We start from the raw sequence: 27,178 nt of genomic DNA, 5'->3' as shown, positions 1-27,178 counted from the left end.
CAGAGCCATGGTTACAGGGTGATCAAGGTTGGCAAATAAATATTCCAGGGTACACAACATTTCAAAAAGACAGATAGAGTGGAAAAGGAGGAGAAGTAGCCCTGATTGTAAAGGATGACATAAGGACAGTCATGAGAAAGGATCTTGGCTCAGGTGATCAGGAGGGAGAATCAGTATGGGTGGAAGTAGTTTATCGGCCCCCTAACAGTAGTTACACCATTCTACAGAGGATTAAGCAAGAACTAATTGGAAACTGAAACAGTAATGTTACATAATCTTTACATAGGCTAAACAAATCAAACTGGCAAAGGTAGTCTGGAAGAAGAGTTTATAGAATGCTTTCAGGAGAGTTTCTTGGGACAAAACATTGTGGAATCAACTAGCGATAAAGCTATTTTAGATCTAGTATTGTGCAATGAGGCAACGTTAATTTTAAATTTCATAGTAAAAGGGAAACAGTGAACATAATAAAAATGAATTCCATATTAAGTTTGAAAGTGACATATACCAGTCCCAAACATGAATCTTAAGCTTAAACAAAACCAATTTTTTTATTCGTTCATGGTATGCGGGCATCACAGGTTAGGCCAGCATTTATTGCCCATCCCTAATTGTCCTTGAGGAGCTGGTGGTGAGCTGCCTTCTTACCACTGCAGTCCTCGAGGATAGGTACACCCACAGTGCTGGGACATTGAAGGAATGGTGATATAGTTCCAAATCAGGATGGTGTGTGTCTTGTAGGGTAACCTGCAGGTGGCGGTGTTCCCATGCATCTGCTGCCCTTGTCCTTCTAGGTGGTAGGGCTCGCAGGTTTGGAAGGCTCTGTCGAAGGAGTCTTAATGAGTTGCTGCAGTGCATCTTGTAGATGGTACACACTGCTGCCACTGTGTGCTGGTGGTGGAGGGAGTGAATGTTGAAAGTGGTGATTGGTATGCATATCAAGCAGGCTGTTTTGTTCTGGATGGTGTCGAGCTTCTTCAGTGTTGTTGGAGCTGCACCCATCCAGGCAAGTGGAGAGTATTCCATCACACTCCTGACTTGTGCCTTGTAGATGGTGGACAGGCTTCGGGGACTCAGAAGGTGAGTAACTCACCACAGGATTCCTAGCCTCTTAACTGCTCTTATAGCCACAGTATTTATGTGGCTGATCCAGTTCAGTTTCTGGTCAATTGTAACCCCCCGGATGTTGCTAGTGTGGATTCAGTGATGGTAATGTTATTGAACATCAAGGGGAGACAGTTAGATTCTCTCTCATTAGAGATACACCGCCTAGCATTTGTATGGTGTGAATATTACTTGCCACTTATCAGCCCAAGCCTGAATGTTGTCCAGGTCTTGCTGCATGTGGACATGGACTGCTTCAGTATCTGAGGAGTCGCAAATGGTGCTGAACATTGTGCAATCATCGGTGAACATCTCCCCTTCTGACCTTATGATGGAGGGAAGGTCATTGATGAAGCAGCTGAAGACGATTGGGCCTAGGACACTACCCTGAGGAACTCCTGCAGATTTTGTCCTGGAACTGAGATGATTGACCTCCAAAACCACAACCATCTTCCCATGTGCTAGGTATGACTCTAACCAGTGGAGAACCTTCCCCCTGATTTCCATTGACTCCACTTTTGCTAGGGCTCCTTGATACAATACTCTGTGAAATGCTGTCTTGATGTCAAGTGCAGTCACTCTCACCTCACCTCTTGAGTTTAGCTCTTTTGTCCATGTTTGGACCAAGGCTGTAATGAGGTCATGAGCTGTGTGGTCCTGGCGAAAACCAAACTGAGCATCAGTGAGCATGTTATTGCTAAGCAAGTGCTGCTTGATAGCACTGTTGACAACCCTTTCCATCACTTTGCTGATGATCGAGAGTAGACTGATAGGGCAGTAATAGGCTGGGATGGATTTGTTCTGCTTTTTGTGCACAGGATATACCCGGACAATTTTCCACATTACTGGATAGATGCCAGTGTTGTAGCTGTGCTGGAACAGCTTGGCAAGGGGTGCGGCTAGTTCTGGAACAATAGTCTTCAGTATGATTGCCGGAATGTTGCCATGGCCCAAAGCCTTTGCAGTATCCAGTGCCTTCGGCCATTTCTTGATACCATGTGGAGTGAATCAGATTGGCTGAAGACTGGCATCTGTGATGCTTGGGACCTCAGGAGGATAGGTATGGGTATGAAGAGAGAGCTGGCTGTGGTTGATTGAGTAAATAGACTAAAATTTAATGTGATAAATAAATAGTAGGAAATATTTACAGGAACAATTCAAAATGTTCAACAAAGAAATGTATTCCATTAAAAAACAAAAACTCAGTAAGAAAAATCCATCCCTGGCTTACTAGGGAAGTACAGGATCGTATTAGATTAGAAAAAATGTTTATAATGTTGCAAAAAATAGCAGTAAGCCGGAGGATTGGGAGTGTTTTAGAAACCAGGAAAGGGTAACCAAGAAGTTGATAAAGTGGGGAAAAAAATAGAATATAAGAGGAAACTTGCCAGGAATATAAAAACAGATTGTAAGAACCTTTACAAGTATATAAAAAGGAGAGTAGCTGAAGTAAATGTTGGTCCTTAGAGGCAGAGACAGGAGGAATTATCATGGGGAATGTGGAAATAGCAGAGATGTTGAACAAATATTTTGTGCCTGTTTTCACAGTAGAAGACACAAATTACATACAGGGATAGAGGTTAAACAAGGGCTTAATATGAGTGAGGAACTTAAGGTAACAATATCAGCAGAGAAAAAGTATTTGACAAACTTAAGGGACTAAAGGCTGATGGAATCCCCAGGAGCTGATGGCCAAAGTCCTAAGGTTCTAAAAGAGGTAGCTGCAGAGATAGTGGATGCACTCAGAGAGATATAGCACTGAAACAGGCCCTTTGGGCCACTGAGAATGTGCTGACGAACAACCACCCATTTATACTAATCCTACATTAATCCCATATTCCCTACCACATCCCCACCATTCTCCTACCAACACTAGGGACAATTTACAATGGCCAATTTACCTATCAACCTGCAAGTCTTTGGCTTGTGGGAGGAAACCAGAGCACCTGGCAGAAATCCACACAGTCACAGGGAGAACTTGCAAACTCCACACAGGCAGTACCCAGAACTGAACCTGGTTGCTGGAGCTGTGAGACTGCAGTGCTAACCACTGTGCCACTGTGCCGCCCCAACTGTTTATGATTTTCCAAAATTCCCCAGAATCTAGAACAGATTGGAAGCTAGCAATGAAACACTGATATTCAAGAAAGGAGGGAGACAGAAAACAAGGAATTATAGGGCCAGTTAGCCTGACATCAGTTGTCGGGAAAATGCTGGAATCTATTATTAAGGAAGTCTTAACAACGCACTGAGAAAATCATAGAATGATCAGACAAAGTCAACATGTTTTTATGAAAGGGAAATCCTGTTTGACAAATTTATTAGAATTTTTTGAGGATATAACTAGTAGGGTAGATAAAAGGGAACCAGTAGATGTAGTATACTTGGATCCAAAAGACATTTGATAAGGTACCAAGTCAAGGTTAATATGGAAGTTAAGGGCTGATGGAATTGGAGTAATATATTACCATGTATAGAGGATTGATTAATGGAGAGGAAGTAAACAGTAAGGATAAACAGGGCATTTTCAAGTTGGCATTCTGTAACTAGTGGAGTGCCACAAAGATCAGTGCTGGAGCCTCAGCTATTTACGAACTATTCTAATAACTTAGACAAAGAGGCATAGAGTAATGTATCTAAGTTTGCTGATGATACAAAGCTAGGCAGGAATGTAAGCCGTGAGGAGCACACGGATAAAGTGAATGGGCAGCATGGGCTTGGTCTCATGAACAGCAGTGAGATAATGACCAGATAATTTATTTTTTACTTGTGTTTGTTGAGGAACAAGGTGGCACTTGAAGTATAATGTGGGGAAGTGTGAGGTTATTCACTTTGGGAGTAACAGAAAAACAGAATATTTTCTAAAAGGTGTGAAACTTATAAAGTTGATGCTCAGAGGGACTTTGGGTAACTTTTAACAAAAAGTTAGCATGCAGGTACAGTAAGCAATTAAGAAGGCTAATGTCATGTTGGCCTTTATTGCAAGGGGATTGGAGTACAAAAATAAGGAAGTCTTGCTACAATGGTACAGCTTTGGTGAGACCACACCTGTAGTACTGTGTGCAGTTTTGATCTCCATATTTAAACAAGGATATACTTGCATTGGAGACAGTACAGTGAAGGCTCACTAGATTGGTCCCTTGGATGAGAGGGTTGTCTTTTGATGAGAAGCTGAGTAAATTGAGTCCATATTCTCTGGAGTTTAGATGAATAACTGGTGATATTATTGTAAGATACAGGATTCTGAAGGGGCTTGATGAGGTAAACACTGAGAGGTTGTTTCCCCTGGCTGGGGAATCTAGAACACAGGGGCAGTCTCAGGATAAAGGGATGATCATTTAGGATGGAGTCGAGGAGAAATTTCCTCACAGATTATTGGTCTTTCAGCGAATCAAGGGATATGGGGAGCTGGCAGGAAAGTGGTGTTGAAGCCTAAGATCAGCCATGATTGTATTGAATGGTAGAGCAGGCTCAATAGGCCGGATGGTCTATTCCTGCTCCTTTTTCTTATGTTCTTATGTTCTCCACATCTAGGCTTTCACAATTTCCTGTGCTCATGTAGCTATTTGCAGAATTCACAGCCGAACACATTCTCTGTAATTTCTTTGCAAATTTGTTCATCTATATCTTTGCCACTACTTGGTGGCTATAGAATCATAGAAAGATTAAGGTACAGAAAGAGGCCCCTCGGCCTGTCATTTCTGTGCCAGCCGAAAAATGATCGACCCATTCTAATCCCACCTTCCAGCATTTGGTCCATAGCTCTGCAGATTACAGCACTTGAGGTGCATATCCAGACTTCTTTTGAATGAGTTGAGGGTTTCTGCCTCAACTACCCTTTCAGGCAGTGAGTTCCAGACCCCCACCACCCTCTGGGTGAAAAAAACATTTCCTAATCGCCCCTCTAGCTTTTTGACCAATCACCTTAAACCTATGCCCCTAGTCACTGACCTCTCTAAGGTGAATAGGCTCTTCACCTCCAGTCTATCCAGGAACCTCATAATTTTGTACATTTCAATCAGATCTCCCCTCAGCCTTTCTCTGTTCCAAGGAGAACAACCCCAGCCTATCCAATCTTTCCTCATAGCTGCAATTTTCCAGTCCTGGCAACATCCTCGTAAATCTCCTCTGTACCCTCTCTAATGCGATTACATCCTTTCTGTAATGAGGTGATCAGAAATGCACACAGTACTCAAGTTGTAGCCTAACCAATGAGTTATACAGTTCCAGCATAACCTCCCTGCTCTAATATTCTATACCTCTGCTAATAAAGGAAAGGATTCCTATGCCTTCTTAACCACCTTATCAACCTCTCTTGCTACCTTCAGGTCCCTTACTTCCTCTACACTTCTCAGTATTTTCTCATTAATCATGTATTCCTTTGTCTTGTTTGACCTCCCCAAATGCATGACCTCACATTCTTCCAGGTTGAATTCCTTGCCACTTTTCTGCCCATCTGACCAGACCATCCATATCTTCCTGCAGCCTACAGCTATCCTCCTTGCTATCTACCACATGGCCAATCTTTGTGTTGTCTGCAAACTTCTTGATCATGCCCCCTACATATACGTCCAAATCGTTTATATATACCACAAAAAACAGGGGATCCAGTACTGAACCCTGCGGAACACCACTGGAAACAGCTCTCCAGTCGCTAAATCACCCATCAACAATTACCCTTATTTTGTATTTCCCTGGATCCCATGGGATTTTATTTTGTTAACCAGTATGCCATGCGGGACCTTGTGTGGCCCAGCAGTGTAATGACACTTCTATTGTTTCCTAGCTCTAACCAAATAGATTTTGTCCTTGACCCCTCTAGGACATCCTCTCTCTTCAGCACTGTAATATTCTCCTTAATCAATACTGCCTCGACCTCCCTTCTTTCCTTCTCTATTTTTCCTGAACAGCTTGTATCCAGGAATATTTAGTACCCGGTCCTGCCATTTTTTGAGCAGGTCTCCATTATCACAACAACATCATATTCGTACATGGCTATTTGAGCTTGCTGTCCACCAACCTTATTTACTATGCTATGTACATTCACATACATGAGCTGTGAACCCAATTTAGACCTTTTTGCATTTCCTCCTACTCTAACCCCACATAATACCTTACTATTTCTTACTCGAGGGCTATCTGTCTCTCCCAATTCTTTGTGAACCTTGTTTCTCTTTTCTATGCTACATCCTGGTTTCCATCGCCCTTCCAAGTTAATTTAAACCCTCCCCAATAGCACGAGCAAACTGCCCTGAAACAACATTGGTCCCGGCTCTGTTGTGGTGCAACCCATTTGGCTGTACAGGTCACATCTCCTCCAGAACTGATCCCAATGACCTAGGAATCTAAAGCCCTCCCTCCTGCACCATTCAACAGCTGTATCCTCTCACTTCTACACTCACTAGTACTGGGAGTAATCTGGAGATTACTATCTTTCAGGTCCTGCTTGCTAGTTTCTTTCCTGGCTCCCTAAAATCTGCCTGCAGGACCTAATCCCTCTTTCTACCTATGTCGTTGGTACCGATATGGACCACAATCACTGGCTGTTCACCGTTTCCCCCTCAGAGTGTTCTGCAGCCGCTGAGTGGCATCCTTGACCCTGGCACCAGGGAGGCAACATACTATCTTGGATTCAAATCTGTAGCTGCAGAAACACTTGTCTGTTCCCCTAACTATAGAACCCCCTATCACTGTTTCTCAATATTCCTCTTTCACCCACTCCCCCGTACAGCGAGGCGAGGCGGTGGTATCATGGTAATGTCACAGGACTAGTAATCCAGAGCCCAGGATAATGCTCTGGGGACATGGGTTCAAATCACACCACAGCAGATGGCAAAATTTGAATTCAATTAATGGAGTTAACATATAGTCTAATGGTGACCATGAAATCATTGTCGATTGTTGTAAAAATCCATCTGGTTCACTAATGTCCTTTCGCGAAGGAAATCTGCTGTCATTACCTGGTCTGGCCTACATGTGACTCCAGATCCACATCAATGTGGCTGACTCTTAAAATGCCCTCTGAAATGACCTAGCAAGCCATTCAGTTCAAGGGCGGTTAAGGATGGGCAATAAATGATGGCCTTGCCAATGATGTCCACATCCCACAAAAATGAATTTTAAAAAAGCTAAGACAGCCATGGTGCCTTGGACTTGGGTCTGGCCGCACTCCCCAGAGGAGCTATCACTCTCACCAGCTGAATCCTGATGGAGTGTGAGATACACTCTGGGGACTCCTGTACTACCTGCCTTTTCCTCCTTGACTGTCTGGCATTCATTCACTCTCTCTCTGCCTGCACACCCTTGAGCTGTAGGGTAACCACATCCAGAAATATTCTATCCATGAAACCCTCAGCCTTACAGATGCATCACAGTGATGCCAACTGCTCCTCAAGCTCTGAAACTCAGAGCTAGAGCTAATCTAGCTAACAACATTTCCTCCATATGTGGTTGTCCAGGGTATGAGAAGTGTCCTGGAGTCCCACTTGGCACAGGATGTGTACTCCATGGGACTGAGTGCCTTACCATGTCTCTATCTCATAGACTATTAACTGATTTAACAGAAATAAACTTAAGACTTAAATAAATAAAGACATAGCAGCTACTCACTGATCAGCTCTTCTGCTGTGCTGATGTCACTTTATTTTATGGAGACGTTAACTTAAATGTTTTACTTAACTCTTATTAGCTATATACCTCAGATTTTAATTCACTGAAAAATTTGGCAGCTGCTAATGTTTCTATCCTTTGTTTTTTTAATTTGAGCTTTGTCCCCGAAATCTAATTAATTAATTGAATTGATTGTAATTATGATAAATTATCAAATTGTCTTTAGTTTTTATATAGTCTATACATGGAATTTCTGCCCCAATTTCCCATACTGAGTTTACAAAAGCATTTGAAGCATTATGGGGAAACAGCAAGTAGCAGCAAAAGTAAGTTAAGATATTTTTGTACATCTTACAGCATGTAGTTTAAGACATAACTGGCAGAGATCTCATTACAAACTTCTCTCATGATAATGGAATGGTGTATGTTCGGGGGAAGGTATCTAAACAATGAGAAAATTAGTTACAAAATGAAGAGAGTAGACATAACTACATTTTCATTCTGTTCATTTTTATGCCAGGAATTCAATATTTCAGGCAATGAATGACAGATGTTTTACATTAGAAAGGGCAGTTACTTTTTGTAAAGCCTTGAGAAATCTTTATGAACTTTCCCATGAGTTTCACATATATTTTATATTCCTATTGGTAGTTAGATATACTCATTGCAACGCATGGCTGAAGATTGCTGGTGATTTCATACCAACACTGTCAGTATAGAAACAGTTCAAATTTACAATTAAAATTGTTACCCATTTCGTTACCTTGTGGAGCAACTAAATCCTTATTGTTGTGGAATAGTTTTTGAAACCTAATTTCACAACATCTTTACAAATACAGAAAAGCAAATGAAAGCACTGACAGTATGTGGATCAGGTTTATTTTTTTGAGTCACTGAAACTGAAGGCTAATGTTTAGAAGTTTCTCAGCATGGATTATTGTTTGAAGGTGACATTACAATAGTTTCTACCCTATATTTGTCAGCCTTATTTCTATTTAATTAGTGTGGCAAAGTTAATGTTGGTGAAAATGGCCACTTTTTGTAGACATGGCTTTCTTGATATGGATGTGTTTCAAAAAAATAAGGCTATTCACAGGTCAGCTCTCTCACCACCATATAATCGAGGTGGGCCATAAGCCAAATCTTGATGTAGCCAAATTGAATTGTAATGGAAACTGTGGCAAGCTGTTGCAATCCAATCTAGAAACAATTTTCTTATTAATTCCAAAGAAGAATTTATTGTCAGTAATATCTGCCTGCACTTGGAGATAACTGGGCAATGGCTCAGAATCTTAGAATCCATTTCACTTTTTACTGCTTAGTATCTGTGCATTTGCTACCATCTTAACATCTCTCGGTGGTTTATCAGTTCTGAAGACAAAAGCAGTGAAACATTAGATTATTCCTATTTTCAGTTTTTCTGTTTTTGACTTCTTAGAATCATTGACCCTAGGTAGGAAATTTATGTTGGGCGGGAAGCCTTGCCCACTGGCCAAAAGGTTGGGGGCAAGCCCACCTCTGCCAGGCGTGGGGAGCCATGTCAGAATTTTACGTTCTCCAGGCCCTTAATTGGACTCAGGTGGGACTTTCACCTCCATCAGGCAGGAAGTTCCGCCTCCAAGAGCTGACAGCCAATCAGTGGGCTGGCAGCTCTAAGTCCCAGCAGCTCCACTGGGAGTGGTGGCCACTGCTGGGACTGCACCCAGTATGGCAGTGAGAGGGGCACTGGCCCCAGAAGAATGGTAAGCTTTGGAGCCTCGAAGGGGACAATCAGCTGGGCCCCGGCGAGAGAAGGCGGGGTCCTTATTTTAGTGGAGGAGGTTGGAGGGGGTGCCATCAGCAGGACACAGGGTGCCCGATCAGGAGGGCTGCCCACCCCTCACCACAGCCTGCAAGGAGGCCGCCAGGTTTTTCCTGGCAGCGTTCAGGGGAGATAAGGCACGCGCCAGCCGCTGGTAAAATACCATTGACTGCACGAGGAGGCCTTTAAGTGGCAGTTAATTGGCCACTTAAGGACCTTGATTGTCCTGGGGCAGGCCGTTTCTCGCTGCCGCCGCCCCTGGTAAAATTGCAGCGGGGATCGGGGAGGGGGAGGCTTCGGGAACAGCCTCCCGCCTCCCATTTAATTTTATGCTCCAGCCCCACCCTGGCCACCAGCCCACTCCTGTGGGGATGGGGGGGTGCCTAAAATACAGGCCATAGGAGTCATTTACGGCACAGAAGGAGGCCATTTGGCCCATCGGGTCCATGCCGGCTCACCATTATCTCTATAAACACCCACACAATGATGTAACTGTTAGCAAACAACTTCTTATGATGTCTCTCTTGAAGTTAATATTCAAAATATTTAGGAAATATAGTTACAAATGTTCTAAAGTTAGTATAATTCCATTTGAGGCCTAAAATAATTATTTCATACAATCTTATGAAAGGACATGTAATAATCTAAATATACCTTCCATAGGGCTTGTCTTGTGGAAAATTGATTGATAGTTCTCATCCCAACTCTGAGTATTGCGGAAAGTTCCATGATGTTATTTGTTGACTTCAGTTCTGGAGCATGTATAGCAATTTCTCCATGTTTTGTTTTTTAACATGCAACCGCAAGGAGTAGCATTGGTTTGGAGTGTGGCACACTGGAGCAGGCCAAGGATTGAGACACTGATATAGAAGCCAGGCACTGGACAAGGCAGCAAACAAGAGTACCAAACAGGCCAGGGAGCAGTGCAATAGTCAGGCTAGGAAGCAGGAAATTGGGTCAAGGAATGGGGCACTGGAAAAAAAACAAGAAGCAAATCCTGGAGTAGACTGTAGAGTGGGGCACTGCATCAGGCTGGGTTAAGATAAAAATTTTGAGTCCCAAGAGACAGTGAAGTGGATTAGGGTCAGTGATTATACCTTTTATGCAGATAGCTTATTTTGTCAGTTCAGAAATGTAGCCCTAGGTTCTCCTTTGAGTTATCACTCATTTTGGGGCAAATTTGGGAAAGTAAACGGAAGAGAATGCATTCTTAAAGGTTACAGCTTGAAATGTGCCAGAGAAAGTCAACACCCGAATTCTCTGCCAAAAAAGCCTCCAGTTCCCTTTAAGGTTTTCCATAAGCCCATTGTATCAGATTTTACTGGGATCAAGAAGACTAACCCCTTCACTCCACTCCCCTCCATTTCTGCTCTAAGTTCACCTCAAATAATTATCCTCAGTCTATAAATTGGGTAAGGCCTGTTGCATGATGTCCTTGAGGTGGATACTATATTGAAGAGGTCATTTTTTGTGTTACGACTAAAAATGGGAGTTTCTTTGCCTGAATAGTGATCTTTGTAATACTCTTGGGTTGGTTGAGGATTTTTTGCAGCTACTTTTCTTAGTTCTGCTCAAAATACTGCTTTGCACTGGGGATATAGATTTCCCAGTGGGAGTACCTTTATTTTGATGTAATGAAGAGAAAGTCGATGAACACTGAATTGGAAACTCTTGGGCCCCAAAATTTATGAAGAGGTATTGTTGTTGTCGAGAAACCTGGAAATGTAAATAATCTGGGGTCCTGCCGAATTTAACAGCAGGGAGTCAGAGGTCGAAGGGATTGAAGGTCCCAGGGCAATTGTCGGTCAGAAGGAGATCGGAGATCAGAAGACTGTGGGCTGGGGGAAATCGGATTGTGGTGGGGAGTATCAGCCAATCGCGGGGAGGGAAGCAGGTTAGCTTGGGGGGCTGGGGTGAAGAACAGTTGGAAAGGAACTTACCTGCTCGATCTGGCCATTCTCACCTCCATCAGATTTCCTGAGCCCTGGAAAATCTGACCCACATGCATTAAAAATAAAACTCTACTACAATTTGAGACAGACAGCCTCCATGAAATATTAAAATAATTGACCCGCCTTGGGAGAGTAGGTTTATCTTTGATCGTTCAGGGGATGTGGTTGTCGCTAGCAAGGTCAGCATTAATTTCCCATCTTGAATTGCCCTTGAGAAGGTGGTGGCTACCCGCCTTGTTGAACCGCTGCAGTCCATGTGGTGTGGGTACACCCTGTCATGCAGACCCGCACCTGTCAAGAATGAGGCATATATTAATTTTGTCATATGAACATTGATTTTAAACTGTTGCTGGAGTGAAGAAATTACTTGTTTGAAGTTCACCAGACACTAGGCTGGAAGGACATTTGCATACTAAGAGATGCTGCTCGTGGAGACAAAGGACTATTCCCTTCTCCAATTAACCCAACTGGATTTTGTTCACCAGACATTGAAGCTGTAAGGAAGTGCATTCCAGAGACTGGTAAGGTAATACCCTCCACAAACCTTGAGGAGAGACTGTTCCAAATAAGGAGCTAGTCACATGACTAACCAGCTGGGCAACTTGGTTTTTTTTAATTGTGCCACACAGAAAGGAACAGAAGGCAGTGTGCAATTGAAGCTGTAACAAGGCAGCCTCTCTCTCTCTCTATCTCTTGCTATTTCCCAAGCCACCAGAACCATGAAAGACACGTAAACCTCAAGAGAGAAAAGACCACCTACATCAGAACAAATTGAACCGTGAACTGGGTCCCAGCGAATTGCAAGACTTACCAGCAACCAAAGATTCCACATTGAACTTAAAGGATTGTAACTACCAGATATTGCCTCAAAGTTTTTCCCTTTATTCCTTCTTCTATTTCTGTCTCTATCTGCGTGTGTGTTTATCGCATATGCATGCAAGCATGGTCACGTCACATTTTCGTAGTCATTAACTGAATTAGAGTTTAAGATGAATAAACTTCCACCTTTCTAGTTCAAATTTAAGGAAGCCTGTTTGATTTCTTTGCCTTACAATTGGAGCAGTGAACAAGGATTCACTAAGGGGGAGCTAAAAACAGTGTTTTAAAATTAAACCCTGTTATGGTTAAACTAGGCAAAGGCTGAGAGAGAACCCCAGACCCCTTCTCACCTGGTCGTAACAATCCCGCAGTGCAGTTAGGAAGGGAGTTCCAGGATTTTGACCCAGTGACAGTGAAGGAACAGTGATATATTTCCAAGTCAGGATGGTGTGCCACTTGGAGCAAAACTTGCAGGTGGTGGTGTTCGCCTGCCTTGCAACCCGCCTGCATTAAACTGGAAGTTTGAGGCTGGGGTCATGTTTCAGATTTTGAGATTTTAACCTACCCCACCCTGTCCCCCTGCCCTGAACTCTTATCCCACCCATTGTGTGGGATTAAAATGACCCCCCATAATAATTGATTGCAATATACATTTTCAGGTCAAATTTACTCTAACTGCTTCGAATTCTTGATTGAAATGTGATTGTTAGATACTATATCCTGGCCAGAACTATAATATTCCCTAATCTTCTGTTTTATGTCTTTTCTAAAGTCCTTGTGTAGCCTACTGTGCCTTAGACCAGTCACAGAGTACACAGAGAGTGAACAAAATTTAGTTGGTTGTTTCTGGGCTAGGTTTTTTTTAACACCAGTTTGTTTTTGATGATCCTGTTTAGTTAGATTTGATATCATGTTGCTGCTCTTTTTCAGAACTGTACTACAGGTTTCTACAGCACAAATTATGGAGTATGTTTACCTTGTAACTGTCATGGACATTCAGAACGCTGCCTTCATGATTCTGGAATCTGCATTGTGAGTAGCTGCTGCTTTTATGTATTGAATATTGTTGAATTAGATTTTTATCTTAACGACGTTTATGATCAGTTAGTTCCAACTGACTGCACTGAATTTTACAAGTTACCCTGCTTCTCTCCCCTACTGACTTCTTCCATTCCCCTATTTGGCAGCTTTAATGACCATCAGACTCAGATGTTTTGCCAGCTGTTTCTTTTCAGTTTACACTGTCTGTAGATAATACATAGCTCTACTCGCTAGGCAAAAGCAAGCTGAGAATGATTGCAGACAGCATGATTGGTCAAGCACTTTTTAAGCAGGGCTTTTTTTGCCAAACAGCCATGTTTAATATGGATTTTCTGCTAAGAAGTCTGAATGGTAGTAATGTAAGATGTCTTCAGTCACTGACTTATTGCTAAATAGGGATAAGGGGCCTACCTGGCTCACACCTGCACATTAGTTGAATGCAAAGTTATCCCAACCCAACAAACTGAGAAAGTATTAAATTATTGAAACAACTGTTTAAAAACCAGAAGTGTAAATAAGCCCTTGGCATGTGTTTAAGCGTTCAGTTGATTGAGTTTTGGCTGAAGAGTTAAATCAATTTACGCATTAATCAGTGTCCAGTAATTGTGACCTATGCCAATTGAGGCAGACACATTTGAGTGTTTTTGACTTTTTTAGCCTGTTACTGCATTTTGTCCTGCTGGAAAGCTTTTACACTGTTAGACATGTCTGTTGCTTGTTCAGCCGCGCACCATTCTCATAAAACTAGTGATTTGTGTTCTAAACAGCAAAAGCTAAGGCTATGAAACTGTTTTTTGAGGTCATTGTGCAGTCATATAATAAATTAATAGGGTTTGTATTTCCTCATAACACTCAGTGATAAAGAATCTGATAAAGAAACTGATGTTACTGGGGGAAGAAGCCAGATTACACACTAGAAAGCAGTTAACAGACAAATATGGACAATGGTCCCAAAACAACACATGTGAAAGGGAGAACAGAAATATGCAGATACTGTGGAACTTGAAAGGACTTCAACTATGTGATGTATCGGCATAGAAGCATTAGGAACAGGATGCCTGAACTGAAGGCTGTCGGCACAGTAAGGAACATCAATGTAGTGTGAATAATTAAAACATAGCTCAGTCCAGTGAATGGAAATAAACTTAATATTTAAGAGTGTAGATTGTTTAGAAAAGATAGAGTTGGCAGAAAATGAGTTGGTGTATTCTATGGGAGGTAAATTAAGTTGACCCTGGGAGCCACTCTGCTTAGACATCTCAAATATGAAACAAAATCAAGCTAACATGAGGGGGATGCTATACATGTCCAGATCAGCATAAAGAAGCAGAGAGTTTGTTCTCTGAAGAAATAAAAAGGACATGTCAGAACAAAACAGATTTTTGACAGGGGACTTCAACCAACCAAATGTAAACAGGAAAAATCAAAGTGGTTTAGAGTCAGAACTGATAAATGAAATGCAAAACTGCTTCATTACTCAATGCATCAAGGATGTGAAGAGAGGCAGTGCTCATCTTGATCTGGTATTTATTAATGACTCAGACAATGTGCAGGAAATCTATAATGTACTGGTCAAACCACATCTTGAATATTGCATCCGGTTCTGCTTAGGAAGAAATAAGAGACATTCAAGCACGGGACACAATGAAACAGATGAGGCTTATCCCCAGGGCCAAGGATCTAGGATATGAGGAAAGACAAGGGCATTAGAACATGTAGAACACTACCTTTTCTAAACTCAAAAGCTTCATGGAAATTCTCAAAGCAGTCACACAATGATAAGCAATCTGCCCATGTTGTCAGTGTGAGGAGAATGAGTCAAACTTCCTCACTGTGCCCCAGGCTGCTTCATTACAAACAAAAACAAGAAATGCTGGAACCACTCAGCAGGTCTGGCAGCATCTGTGGAAAGAGAAGCAGAGTTAACGTTTCGGGTCAGCGACCCTTCTTCGGAACCGTTAACTCTGCTTCTCTTTCCACAGATGCTGCCAGACCTGCTGAGTGGTTCCAGCATTTCTTGTTTTTGTTTCAGATTTCCAGCATCCGCAGTATTTTGCTTTTATGCTTCATTTCAAATCCTGTTCAGTGGCAGCTGAACATGAAAACAATGTGATGTGGCAGTGTATGTACCTGTAGCACCACTTAAACGAAACTGCGGTGACTGGCGGTGAAATTTTATCAAGTGTTGGCCAAGAGAAACGTACACAGAAGTCCAAATGATGACTGACTGTATGAAGCACTAATGGTTGGTATATGTGATCACACACAATATAAAGCTTAACATATGTTACTTATATTTGAGTTAAAAAACAGATTACTGTGCAGGCCCGTTGAGCTTGAGGTTTGTGTTTCCAAGTTTCTTTCATTTTTTCTGTTGCCTCCCTAGCATCAAACCTTTGAATATTTTCAAATTCAAACATTTAAGAATAGGCAGCAACAAGAATTTTAATAGGTATCCTGGAATATATATTCGGCACATGTAGGAGACTTCAAAAATATCCCTCTGATCATTTTGAAAGGGTTACAATTACCAATGCACCAGTATGATTTTTGATCTAAAAATGTACCAGCCTATCCCAATTAAAGTTTGGTGTTCATTTGTACAAAAATCAATTCCATAAAAATATCAAAGTCATACTATAACAATAATGTGGAAGGTTCAATGTTGACCTGGGTTATAGACAAATTTGATGAAGATCAATGAAGAGATTTATTGAATATTCTGAAAATGTTGGATCATAAGCAACGCCTGGTCTCTAATCATAGATTGCCGTATTTAGCACCCTTCCACCCACATACAATTTTAGATAATTGTGACTAAAACTAGCTGTACCATCCACAAAATTTTGTTTTGTGACATTTTTCATTTCCATGTGAGTTAATCCACTGCACAGCAGAGCTTGGGCTGATAAGTGGCAAGTAATATTCATGCCACACAAGGAAATGACCATCTCCAACAAGGGAGAATCTAAACATCTCTCCTTGATGTTCAATGGCATTGCCATCGCTCAATCCCCTGCCATTAAGATCTTGGGGCTACCATTGATCAGAAACTTAACTGGACCAGCCATATAAATACTGTGGCTGAGAACAAGTCAAAGGATGGGAGCCTGCGTGATTGGCATCCACCACCTTCAACATTCACTCCCTTCGTGACCGGCGCACAGAGGCAGCAGTGTGTACCATATACAAGATGCACTGTGGCAACCCACCAAGTCTCCTTCAATAGCACCTTCCAAACCCACAACCTCTACCACAGAGAAGGACCAAGGGCAGCAGACGCATGGGAATACCACCACCGATAATTTCCCCTCCAAGCCACACACCATCCTGAGTTGGAACTATATCGCCATTCATTCAATGTCGCTGGGTCAAAATCCTGGAACTCCCTCCCTACCAGCACTGTGGGTGTACCTACACCAGATGGACTGCAGCGTGTCAAGAAGGCAGCTCACCACCACCTTCTCAAGGGCAATTAGGGATGGACAATAAACGCTGGACTTGCCAGCAATGCTCACATCCCAAGAAATGTTTTAAATAGTTGTTGGCTACAGCAATATAGGTATGCAACACAGTAAATTTGAATTGGTCTGCCTGCTGACACTGAATTTCATCTGCAAGTGCTGGCAAATGGATAAAAGGATCTAATATTGAGGTCCACATTAAACGCAAACAGATAAAAGGTGGCAATAGAAACTCTCTCTATCTCCGCTGAGCAGGTTTTCACCTCGGTTCCCCCTCCCCTCCACACTGGAAACATCTTGGCCTTCCCCCTATACTGAACAATATTGTTTTATTATGTTTCCAATATCAGCTTGAATAATCTCAATGCCCCATTGTTCACATCGGTGCAAAGTTGGCAATTTATGAAAACCCAGCTATTAACTCCCACCTGCCTGTGTATCAGGGGGTAACTTGAATATTCTTAAATCATTCCACAACGTTTTGCAAATTTATCTCTTCTGTGCATGCATGATGTAGTATATGTGCAGGAGAGATAAACCTGCGAGGTGTTGTAGGGTGGTTTTTAAAGTTTCTAGAAACGTAAACACAGGAAATTACTGTATAAGCAGCACAAATGGAGGGCTGAAAAGCTGTTGATTTTCTTTGTCCACTTCTCTTCTCTCTTCTCCTGTGCTCATTAACTGCTTTCTCAAATACAGTTCCATAGATGCCGAGTGCCTTCTGGCATAGATGTTGACAGTGAATGTCAGGAGGCAATTTGACCACCAGAAGTTGAGAGAAGGGGCCCTGTCATAGCTATGCCTCACCTGATGTGTGCATGTACAAATGTACTTTCCAGCAGCAACCACTGGGTATCAGTCTACAGCTGATCTCTGGCTGTTTTCCATTCCTAACCCAGGCCACAAGGATCAATCATTGTGCCACGCTTTCTTGTTCTCACACAGAACGGACAGCTCAGAGCAGTCTAGTCATCAAACCTAGGACTTTTCTGGTGGTTTTGATTTAGCTATTTACTGAATAAAACTCAATAGTCAAGCTGGGGAATGTCAAGAATTTCAGTTCTAACAATATCTTGATCATTATATTCTTGATGCTTCCTTATTCATATTTTGTGTACCATACAATTGGATCATTGCTGATGGTTAGATCCAGAATGGTCTCTGATTGCCTTGGGTTTGGCAAACTGAGCAAAAATATTGTAAACCTCTGATAACATGAATTTAGCTTTTCCTCTGCTAGTTTCTTAGTCAATTCCAGTTATAATCATCCCCTCCTGTCCAGAAGGTTGATGACAGCAACCAATAACTACTGTTCATTTACTATTCTTGAACTATTTCATGAATGGGCCAGGCTGGCTGGCATTAACAGTGGCCTGAAGTACTGTGGACCACCTCCCTCAGGTATTGGATGACCAGATCTGTACCAGGGCCCACTCAGTTACAATTATTCTTCACTAGATCTGCCAAATTGCCACCTCAACCCCAAAAAGACCTTGCTAACCATCTTTTCTGAGGAGCATTATCACTAATTGGCCATTAGAGAATTGACAAGCACAGTTTTGAGCCCTTGTCAGGTGGAGAGTATATATTAGTAATTCCTCAAGAGTAGAACACAACTCACTGAGTGGATTGCCACAAATCTCTGGACCACAGCATAGACACACACAATATTATACCTCATAAAAAGATGATTCAATTAGTTACAGATTACAGTTGAAAGACGGGTGAGGAGCAGACAGGACCAGAGACATGGGTTAAGAAAAAAATTAAACATTGTATTAAGGCAATCTAGATAACCTATAATTGAATACTATCATTGAAGATCATTTTAAGGTCCTGGTGATCTTGCAACTGTTGAAATTGATCCATTTTCAATATTTTACTGTAAAGCCCACAATGACAGATGAAAGAAGTATGCCAAGAAAATTAGAAAAATATGGTAAAGTGGACTTTCGTTGCCTAGATAACATTACAAATAATTTTTTTAAATGATGGCCTATGGAAAAAAAAACTGGCCAAAAAATGGACACATAGCACCCTAATATGACCATTTAACTTGTGAAATTTGCCCCCTAAGTGATGCCAGACAACCCTAATGTCTCTATATTGCTATTACTGTTGTTTGGCAACCACACAGCTTATGATGATATCATAGTGGCTCATAGTATCTTGATGATAAGAAGTTTCCCTTTGGAGCAGTAAAGTTCTAGAGCTGACTACATGTTTAAAGTGACTCTCTCCTATTTAGGTTAACCTTGTAGAAATAGCAGTTTGTTGTGAAATTTATTTGTTTTAATTCCAAAGTTTCAATATTCTTTACTGTCATATATACTTCGAGGCAGAGATTCTTAACACTCTAGAACATGGTTATACAAGAGACTAAACTTAATTGTGGATCAGGTATTAAGTTGCCCATGGTACATTGGAGAATACGTTGGTTTGAACTGTCAGTGCACCAGTTATTGACAGTACTTATTTTGGGAAAACGACAAGGAGGAACACACAAACATTACAGAAACAAATTCTCCTCCAGTGAATGGATTTTTTTCAACCCTGACCGAGATAACTTTATACCATAATAATAAAAGCAAAATACTGAGGATGCTGGAAATCTGAAATAAAAACAAGAAATGCTGGAACCACTCAGCAGGTCTGGCAGCATCTGTGGAAAGAGAAGCAGAGTTAACGTTTCGGGTCAGTGACCCTTTATACCATGCTTGAGTTAAATGGCACTGGAGGTGGCACTTTAGTGGCCTAGTGCCATTTTGCTGGGGTCCGCTGCACTGCCAGCCGCTTCTGGCATGGCCCGCGCAGCATGCCCCTTTGAGAAGGGTGCACACATGGGCCTGTCCAGTGTGTGCCAGGAGCTTGTGAAGGAGCGTTATCCTGATATCACACCATTTCTTCTCTCCTCCCTTCTACTGTGTGTCACCTTGCCCTACAAGAGACAGGGCAGAATGTCAGTGATTGTGTAGTGCTGTTTGCATAATGGCTGTAGCTGAATAGTTGGAGTTATGTGGAGGCAGTGAGGGGTGGGTGTGAGGCTGGCAGCATTGGAAGGTGCGTAAGGGAGTGTTTGGATGTTAGGCCTGAGTGCCAGGGAATGCTGCTGGGTGAGTGAGTGGTGCATTGAGCAGCATGAGGTGTTGGTGGTGTGATGAGTAGAAGATATGTGAAGATGCATTCACTGGTCTTGACCACCCACACGAGGTCCACTTCTTCCAGCAATGCGCTCAGGTCCTTGGGTTCAGGCTGTGGAAGTTAACCTCTCTGAGCACCTGCTCCCACTCCCTTCTGAGGATTGTTCTTGAAGGCCTCCTAGCCTCCTACAGAACCAAGGCATCTATCCTCCTGCCCAGCTCTACCACGAATGCGCCCAATGCAGCATATGTCACCCTGGAGCCCTCTTTCTGCCCTGGTGCTCATTTTCCACCTTTTAAATTCCACCAAAATTATTCAGTGCAGCTCCCCTTTAAGAGGGAGTTTGGCTGCCCTACATACTTTCAGCACAATGGTGATTGGCCCCTGCTGAATGCAGAGGCAGCCAGCAGCATGAAGAGGACACCAACAATGAAGAACCCGCTCAGCCCCACACTACAATCATGATAATGACGGGAGAGAACCAAGATTGTACGTTGCCCACCTCCAAGGAACCGGCACAGGTAACTCACGAATCGTGACCCTCATGCCCAAAATAAAACAGGGCAAATTTTTAACCCAAACAGTTACATCACTGAGATTGCTCTGGCATTATTTGTCTGATTGAACCCTGATTTCAGTTCATAATGGAGGGAAACAATGGAATTAACTGAAGTGACTTGTTTTTTACTGTATGTTCAATGCATCTGTGAACAATGACTTTTCCCATTGTGACCGTATTTGGAATACAATTAATTCTTGCAGAAAGAGGGTCATTAAAGGTCAATTTACCTCTATTACAGCACTGAGCTGTGCAGAGGTATGTAGATTTTGATTTATATGAAACTAGTTACTCACAAAAATGGATCTTTTCAGTAATCACAGGCACTGGGCCAAATTTCCAATATGCTGCTTCAGAGCGATATTGTGTTACCGAGCCTTAAGTCTGACATTCATGAAGGAAGTCTGTGCTTCTTTTCCCGAATCTGATTATTAAACATGCAGTAAAATGAAACAACATGCGTAACAGTAAAGAATATTGTTTTCCAAAGTTTTAAAAAGAGCAAATAATTTTATGACAGTGATTTATTCTCACAAAGCTTGCTTGCACTTCATAAGAAAACAACATTGCAATATAGCATGCAAAAAGTTTAGAACGAATAGATCCAATTTTTTGGATTATTGTGGTTGCCTGCCAGGATATCTGAAACACTTGAAGAAACTTACTTAACCCCTTATTAAAGGACTTCAGACTCCGTGAAAAACAAGAGGCCCTTTTTAGCTTAATCCAACAAGACTGGATGTACATCACCTCAGACATTGACTTCATTCAAAGCTTTCTCTTGCAAAATAAATCAAAACCTTCATTAAACAAAGTCTAGGAGCATAGGTAAATGTATCTGGGGAGACAGTGGTGTAATGGTAATGTCACTGGACTAATAACTCAGACACCTAGGCTACTCTCTAGGGACATGGGTTCAAATCCTACCATGACTGATGGAATTGAATTAATCTTGGAATTAAAAAGCTAGTCTAATGGTGATCATGAAGCAATTGTTGTAAAAACCTATATGGTTCACTAATGTTCCTTAGAGGAAAGAAATCTGCTGGCCTACATAAGACCCACAGCAATATTATTGACTCTGAAATGGCCTTACAAGCTAGTCAGTTGAAGAGCAATTAGGGATGGGAAACAAATACTGGCTGAGCCAGTGATGCCCAAATCCCACATGAATGAAAAAGAAACTGTCATAATCAGATATGGCTGGATCACATTTTGCTCCACCGGATCTTACTCTCCTCTACCAATACCACCCATTAATCTAGGAGCATTCTGGAGAGCAAAGATAACCCATCTCCACTACCGAGCAATTCCTTTAAACGTCCTTCCACCCTGCTCTCTAACAATGGATTTTTTTTGCCAGCAAGACAGAAACCATCCATGCAGCTGCCTCTTTTGCTTTCACCCCTGTCTGCCTCTCGAGAACCTCCACTGTAGCCCTGCACCCTCTTCTCTCTCTAATTTCTCTACCATCTCCCTTCATGGTATCTCATAATGGGTCCCACTTCCTACTCCCTCAAACTAATTCCCATTAAACTCTTGACCATTTAACTTCCTTTCCTGGCCCCCATGCTAGTTGACATTGCAAATAGTTTCCTTTCCTCAAGCACTATAAAATTGCTATTATCGTCACACCCTCTCGGAACCACGGACCTTCTCCAACTTCCTTTTCATCTCCAAAGTCATAGAATGTGTTAGTACTTCCCAAATCCATGCCATACTTTCCACAACTCCCTATTGAAATTACAAATAATAACTTGCTGAAAATTGAACATAAATCATATCAATAAGAGGGTCTCTATGTTATTAAGTACCAGCTATAAGGTTCTAAGGTGAATTTAATTTACTTTAACAGAGCAAAGGCAGCAATTTCTTGACACTGACTGGAGGTTGAGGGTGAGTTCCAGTTTTTGCGAGGCTAACAGTGGAGCGACACAAATTCTCCAGCAACTTGTGGCAATTTCCAACTTATGCCATATCTCTTCCTCACCACAGATTGTTGGGTTTTTCACATACTAATAACAGCAAGCTCATTTACCTCGCCATTTTTTTCCAAGAAAATTCTGGGCCATTCCCTCTTCAGACTGTACAGGACCCTCTTATGGGCTTAGTTTGTTTGAATTCATCCTATCACCTTGAGGCTGTGTGAATGTTTCTGTCAGAGATCTTGCCTCTATCACTTGCTATGGGCAAAACGGATAGTGAGAGGCAATATAGACTAAATGGTACAGTTCTAAAGAGTGTACAGGGACAGAGGGACCTGGGGGGTTCTTGTGCATTGATCTTTGAAGGTGGCAGAATATATTGAAAGAGTTGTTAGCAAAGCATATGGGATTTGGGCTTCATAAGTAGAGGTATTGAGTACAAAAGCAGGGAGGTTATGCTGAACCTTTATAAAGCGCCGTAAGGCTACAACTAGAATATTGCATCCAGTTCTAATCACCACACTTTAGGAAGGATGTGAGGGTCCTTGTGAGGGTGCCAAGGAGATTTACCAGAATGGTCCCAGGGATGAGGGATTTTAGCTACAAGGTTAAGTTGGAGATGCTGGGTTTGTTTTCCTTGAAGCAAAGGAGATTGAGGGCAGATTTGATAGAGGTGTACAAGATTATGACAGGTTTAGATAAGGTATACAAAGAAAAGTTGTGGTACAAGGTTTAGGGGATATATATTTCAGATTTTAAGCAAGAAATGCAGTGGGGATGTGAGGAGAAACCTTTTTACACAACGGGTGGTAATGACTGAAACTCGCTGCCCACAAGGATGCTGGAAGCAGAGACAAAAGGAAATTGGATAGGCACTTTTGGGAAATAAACGTACAGGGCTACGAGGACAGAGCTGGGGAATGAGACTGATTGGATTGCTCTACAGACAGCCAGCATGGACTCGATAGGCTGAATAGCCTTCTTCTGTGCTATTATGACTCGACAACTCTAGAATCTATTATAGCTTTTAAAAGGGAAATGGATAATTATTTAGATTGTCATGCCAACTTGCTTGGTTGATGATAATTTTCTTTAATCCAATGACTAGAGATGTAAATTTATATTTTTTGAAGAAATTCAAGAGAGAACAGACAAAGGATGGCTTTTCTGGCAGCTTAGGATGGCCACCCAATTTGGAACATTGTATCCATTGCAAGGCCTGTGATGTGGAGATGAAATGGCTGCTCATCCCAGGAAGAACCAAGACCCAGGAAGTTTAAGGGAACGACCTGTTATTTTTCGCAAGAAAAGAAACACTGCACCATGTTTGAATCACTGGGTGACTATCAAGTGACAAGCCCCCCACCCCCCTTCCCATCTGTGGTTTTAAGCTTGTGTTTTCTCTAAAGCAGCAAAGAGAAGCTTCTAGACTCTGACACATGCAGACTCAAGTGGGGGTCCCTCTCTTTCTCTCCATTTTAGCTTACAAGTTTCAAACATGCCTGTTGACTGACCTTTGCATACTCCGGCTACAATCAGAAACCTCTTTGGAGGTAATCATCCGCACTGTTGTCTCCAAGAGACCCACTGAACCAGTCAGCTACCTCTTCAAACTAAAAGCCTCAAGACCACCGAATTCAGCTAGAAGCCAGCCGAATCACCAAATGCCACAGATTGTATACTCCTTTTTCTATGGACTCTAAATCAACTAATCTACCTTTCCACGCTCTGTAACTTATTTGTGTGTGTGTAAACCTCAATTGTGTGTGTGTGAGTGAAAGTTGGTACATAGTTTATTGTTTTTATTAGTTCAGTTTAGGTACAATAAAGTTAACTTCTTTCTTTGTTAAACTCAAGAAAACCTGTCCGATTGGTTCTTGCTATGATCATAACAAGAACCAATCAAACACCTACTGAATTGGACAGTACATCCACTTTAAGAAAGAATTAAATCTGTTGTGGTCAAATAGGGAGAGGGAAAAGAGGGAAGCTCTTCGACCCCTCCTCACTTTACTGTAACAAGATAAAAAAGCTTATGGAGAAAGGGCTGGGAACAGAGCTAAGTGAATAGCTCTTCTTGAGATCTATTTTACATACAAGAGGCTGAATTGCCTCTTCTCTGCTGTAAGATTATATTACTTCCAATAACTAAAAAAGGCTACCGCATTTTAAAGCATTTATTGACACTTGCACAGCATTAAACTGTGGATTCACCTGCACCAGGTGGAACCATTTTTAACAAGCAACGGAGACTAAATTGGGCTGTGCAGCCTCTAGTTTTTAGGTGCGAGGCATAAGGATCAAAGATGGAGTCCGAGATGCTCCCACACACCTCCGATGGGAAGTACACAGGTAGGGGAACAGATAGGTGAGATAGAAAGAAACAATTTCCGCTGGTTGGGGAGTCTAAAACTTGGGTGCATAGTCTAAAAATTAGAACCAGACCTTTCAGGAGTGAAATTAGGAAACACTTCTACACACAAAGGATGTTACAAGCTTGGAACTCTCTTTGGCAAATAGCTATTGATGCTAGTTCAATTGTAAATATTAAATCTGACTAGACTTTTGTTAACCAAAGGTACTAAGGGATCTGAGACAAAGGAAGGTATATAGGGCTAAATTTTACCAGCCCTCGGACATCGGGGGTCGTGGCAGGAGGGGCCTGAAAAATTCTTAGGAAAAGGCCCGCTACGATCCGTGATGCGGGAAGGCCCCGTCGCATTTTACTGGCGGTGGCGAGGCCTCGGTGCAGCACACCCCCGACACAACCACTCCCACCCCCCACCCCCCCCACCCCTCAACCCACCACCATCGCTCGGCAGCAGAGCCTTAATTTTCACATATGTAAATGCATTGTTTGATGCAAATAAACTTACCTTGTCCCAACGGCCGTCCCATGTCGATATTCGGGCCGGTGGCTGGAAGTCCCGCGCCTTTGGAACTCCATCCGGAGATCCAAGGCGTGACACTGGTGGGGACGGGAGAGGAGTGGAATTCTCAAGGGCGGGAGGGGGGAGCGGGAGAACTATTGTGATTGGTTGTGGGGATGATGGGAAGGGGTTGAGGGTCAAAGGTTCTGAAGTTAGGGGTGTAAGTTCAGGAAATCAAAAGGTGCTTTTTTGGGTGCATATGTCAATGTATTAAATGAGGACCCAATGGGGGCAATGGGAGAGGGGAATCTAAGTTGAAATAAAATTGTACAGTAGTGGGTGAAAGTTCAGGAAATCAAAAGGTGCTTTTTTGGGTGCATATGTCAATGTATTAAATGAGGATCCAATGGGGGCAATGGGAGAGGGGAATCTAAGTTGAAATAAAATTGTACAGTAGTGAAATGGCACGTTTAAAAATTGAAATGAGAATGAAGGGCCTTTTAAAAATGGTGTTGGCGCCTGCGTGGTGACGCCAGAAGCCATTGCTGGGGATGGAGCAGCCGCCCCCAATGACATCATCGGGGGGGTGGTGGCTGTTCCGCTTCCTCCATTTAAATGAGCCCCTGTGCAAAATATCATGGGGGCTCAGCAGCGCACAAGACACGTGTTTGCACCACGCCTTCTTTCAAGCTTGCCGTCATTATAAAATTCTGCCCATAGAGTTAGGTCGCACATCAGCCATGATCTTATTAAATTGTGGCCTACATCTGTTCCTATGCTCCTATGTTCTTATGATAAAGGATAAACAAGAGGAATTCTTTACCCATATTTGAAGCAGATATTAGTTTATTTTCATATGAAAATAAGGGGCCTACCACTTGCCTCTGGTGCCTGCTGCTCATTTGGTTTGCCACCAACTCTTAACAGGCAAGTAAAAAAAAAGGTAAGTACACACCATAATCGCTGTTGCTCCCGCTCCTGAGATCTCTGATCTACTTCCCAACCCTGATCTCCAGACACCACTCCGATCTCTCCTCAGACCAACTTCCCAAACCATCTCCCACCTCTGACAGCAATCCCAACCCCCTATTGGTACTCCAAAGCCTTGTGATCTTCCTACCCAATCCCTCACCGAACCCCAATCAAGGATGCCAAAGCTGACCCATTCCTCCTCCAGATCCCACGATCCAGCTCAATCATTTGCCTAGAAATTTAAGCATTAACTTCTGTAGGTTCCTATTGTGCCATCTACATTATGATGAAGTCTCAGGCCCAAAATCTGGGATCCTCAGACGTTGGTATTTGAGCACAGACTGTTCACACTGTGCAGTTGAGGTGGTCTCCCGATTTTATTCTCCATTATGTTTTCAAGTGGTCATAGTGCAAGATTGTCAGAAGACTAGACAAAATACTAAAGTGCCATGAACTCATCTCATCTCCTCCAATAGAAATTACTCAGAAAAATGTCCTTAGAACAATTACCTTCAGCTGCTTAATTCAATGACTTTCCTTCCACAATCAGTTCATAAGTGGGGTTTTTGCTGATGATTGCCCAGTGTTCAGCTCTGTTTATAGTTCCTCAGATAATAAAGTAGTTTATGGCCACATGAAGAAGAAGACTGATGAAGACATCAGGTTTTGAGCTGATAAGTAGCAGTAACATTTGTGCAACACACCTGCCAATGATCATCTCCAACAAGAGAGAGTCTAACCACTTCCACTTGACAATTAATAGCACAAATACTTGCCATATCCTCCTGAGGGTCACCATTGATCAGAAATCCAACTGGACCAGCCATATAAAAGCAGAGCAGGTAAGAGTCTGAGTGTTCCTCACTACAGGCCAGTTAGCTTAATATCTGGCTTAGGGAAAATGTAAGAAGCTATTATTAA

At 42.3% G+C, this 27,178-nt stretch overlaps 1 protein-coding gene across 1 annotated transcript in view; it reads left to right on the top strand.

Moving 5' to 3' along the window:
- The window catches only part of lama4 (laminin, alpha 4), a 183,279-nt gene that overhangs the window by 8,281 nt on the left and 147,820 nt on the right, over positions 1–27,178 (top strand). Inside the window, exon 2 of the mRNA XM_068025542.1 lies at positions 13,216–13,317. Within this exon, the coding sequence (XP_067881643.1) occupies positions 13,216–13,317 (102 nt within the window). The remainder of the gene's footprint in view (positions 1–13,215; positions 13,318–27,178) is intronic.

Source organism: Heterodontus francisci, chromosome 3 (assembly GCF_036365525.1).
Source record: "Heterodontus francisci isolate sHetFra1 chromosome 3, sHetFra1.hap1, whole genome shotgun sequence".
NCBI classification, from domain to species: Eukaryota; Metazoa; Chordata; class Chondrichthyes; order Heterodontiformes; family Heterodontidae; genus Heterodontus; species Heterodontus francisci.
This window is presented reverse-complemented; position numbering and strand designations above follow the sequence as displayed.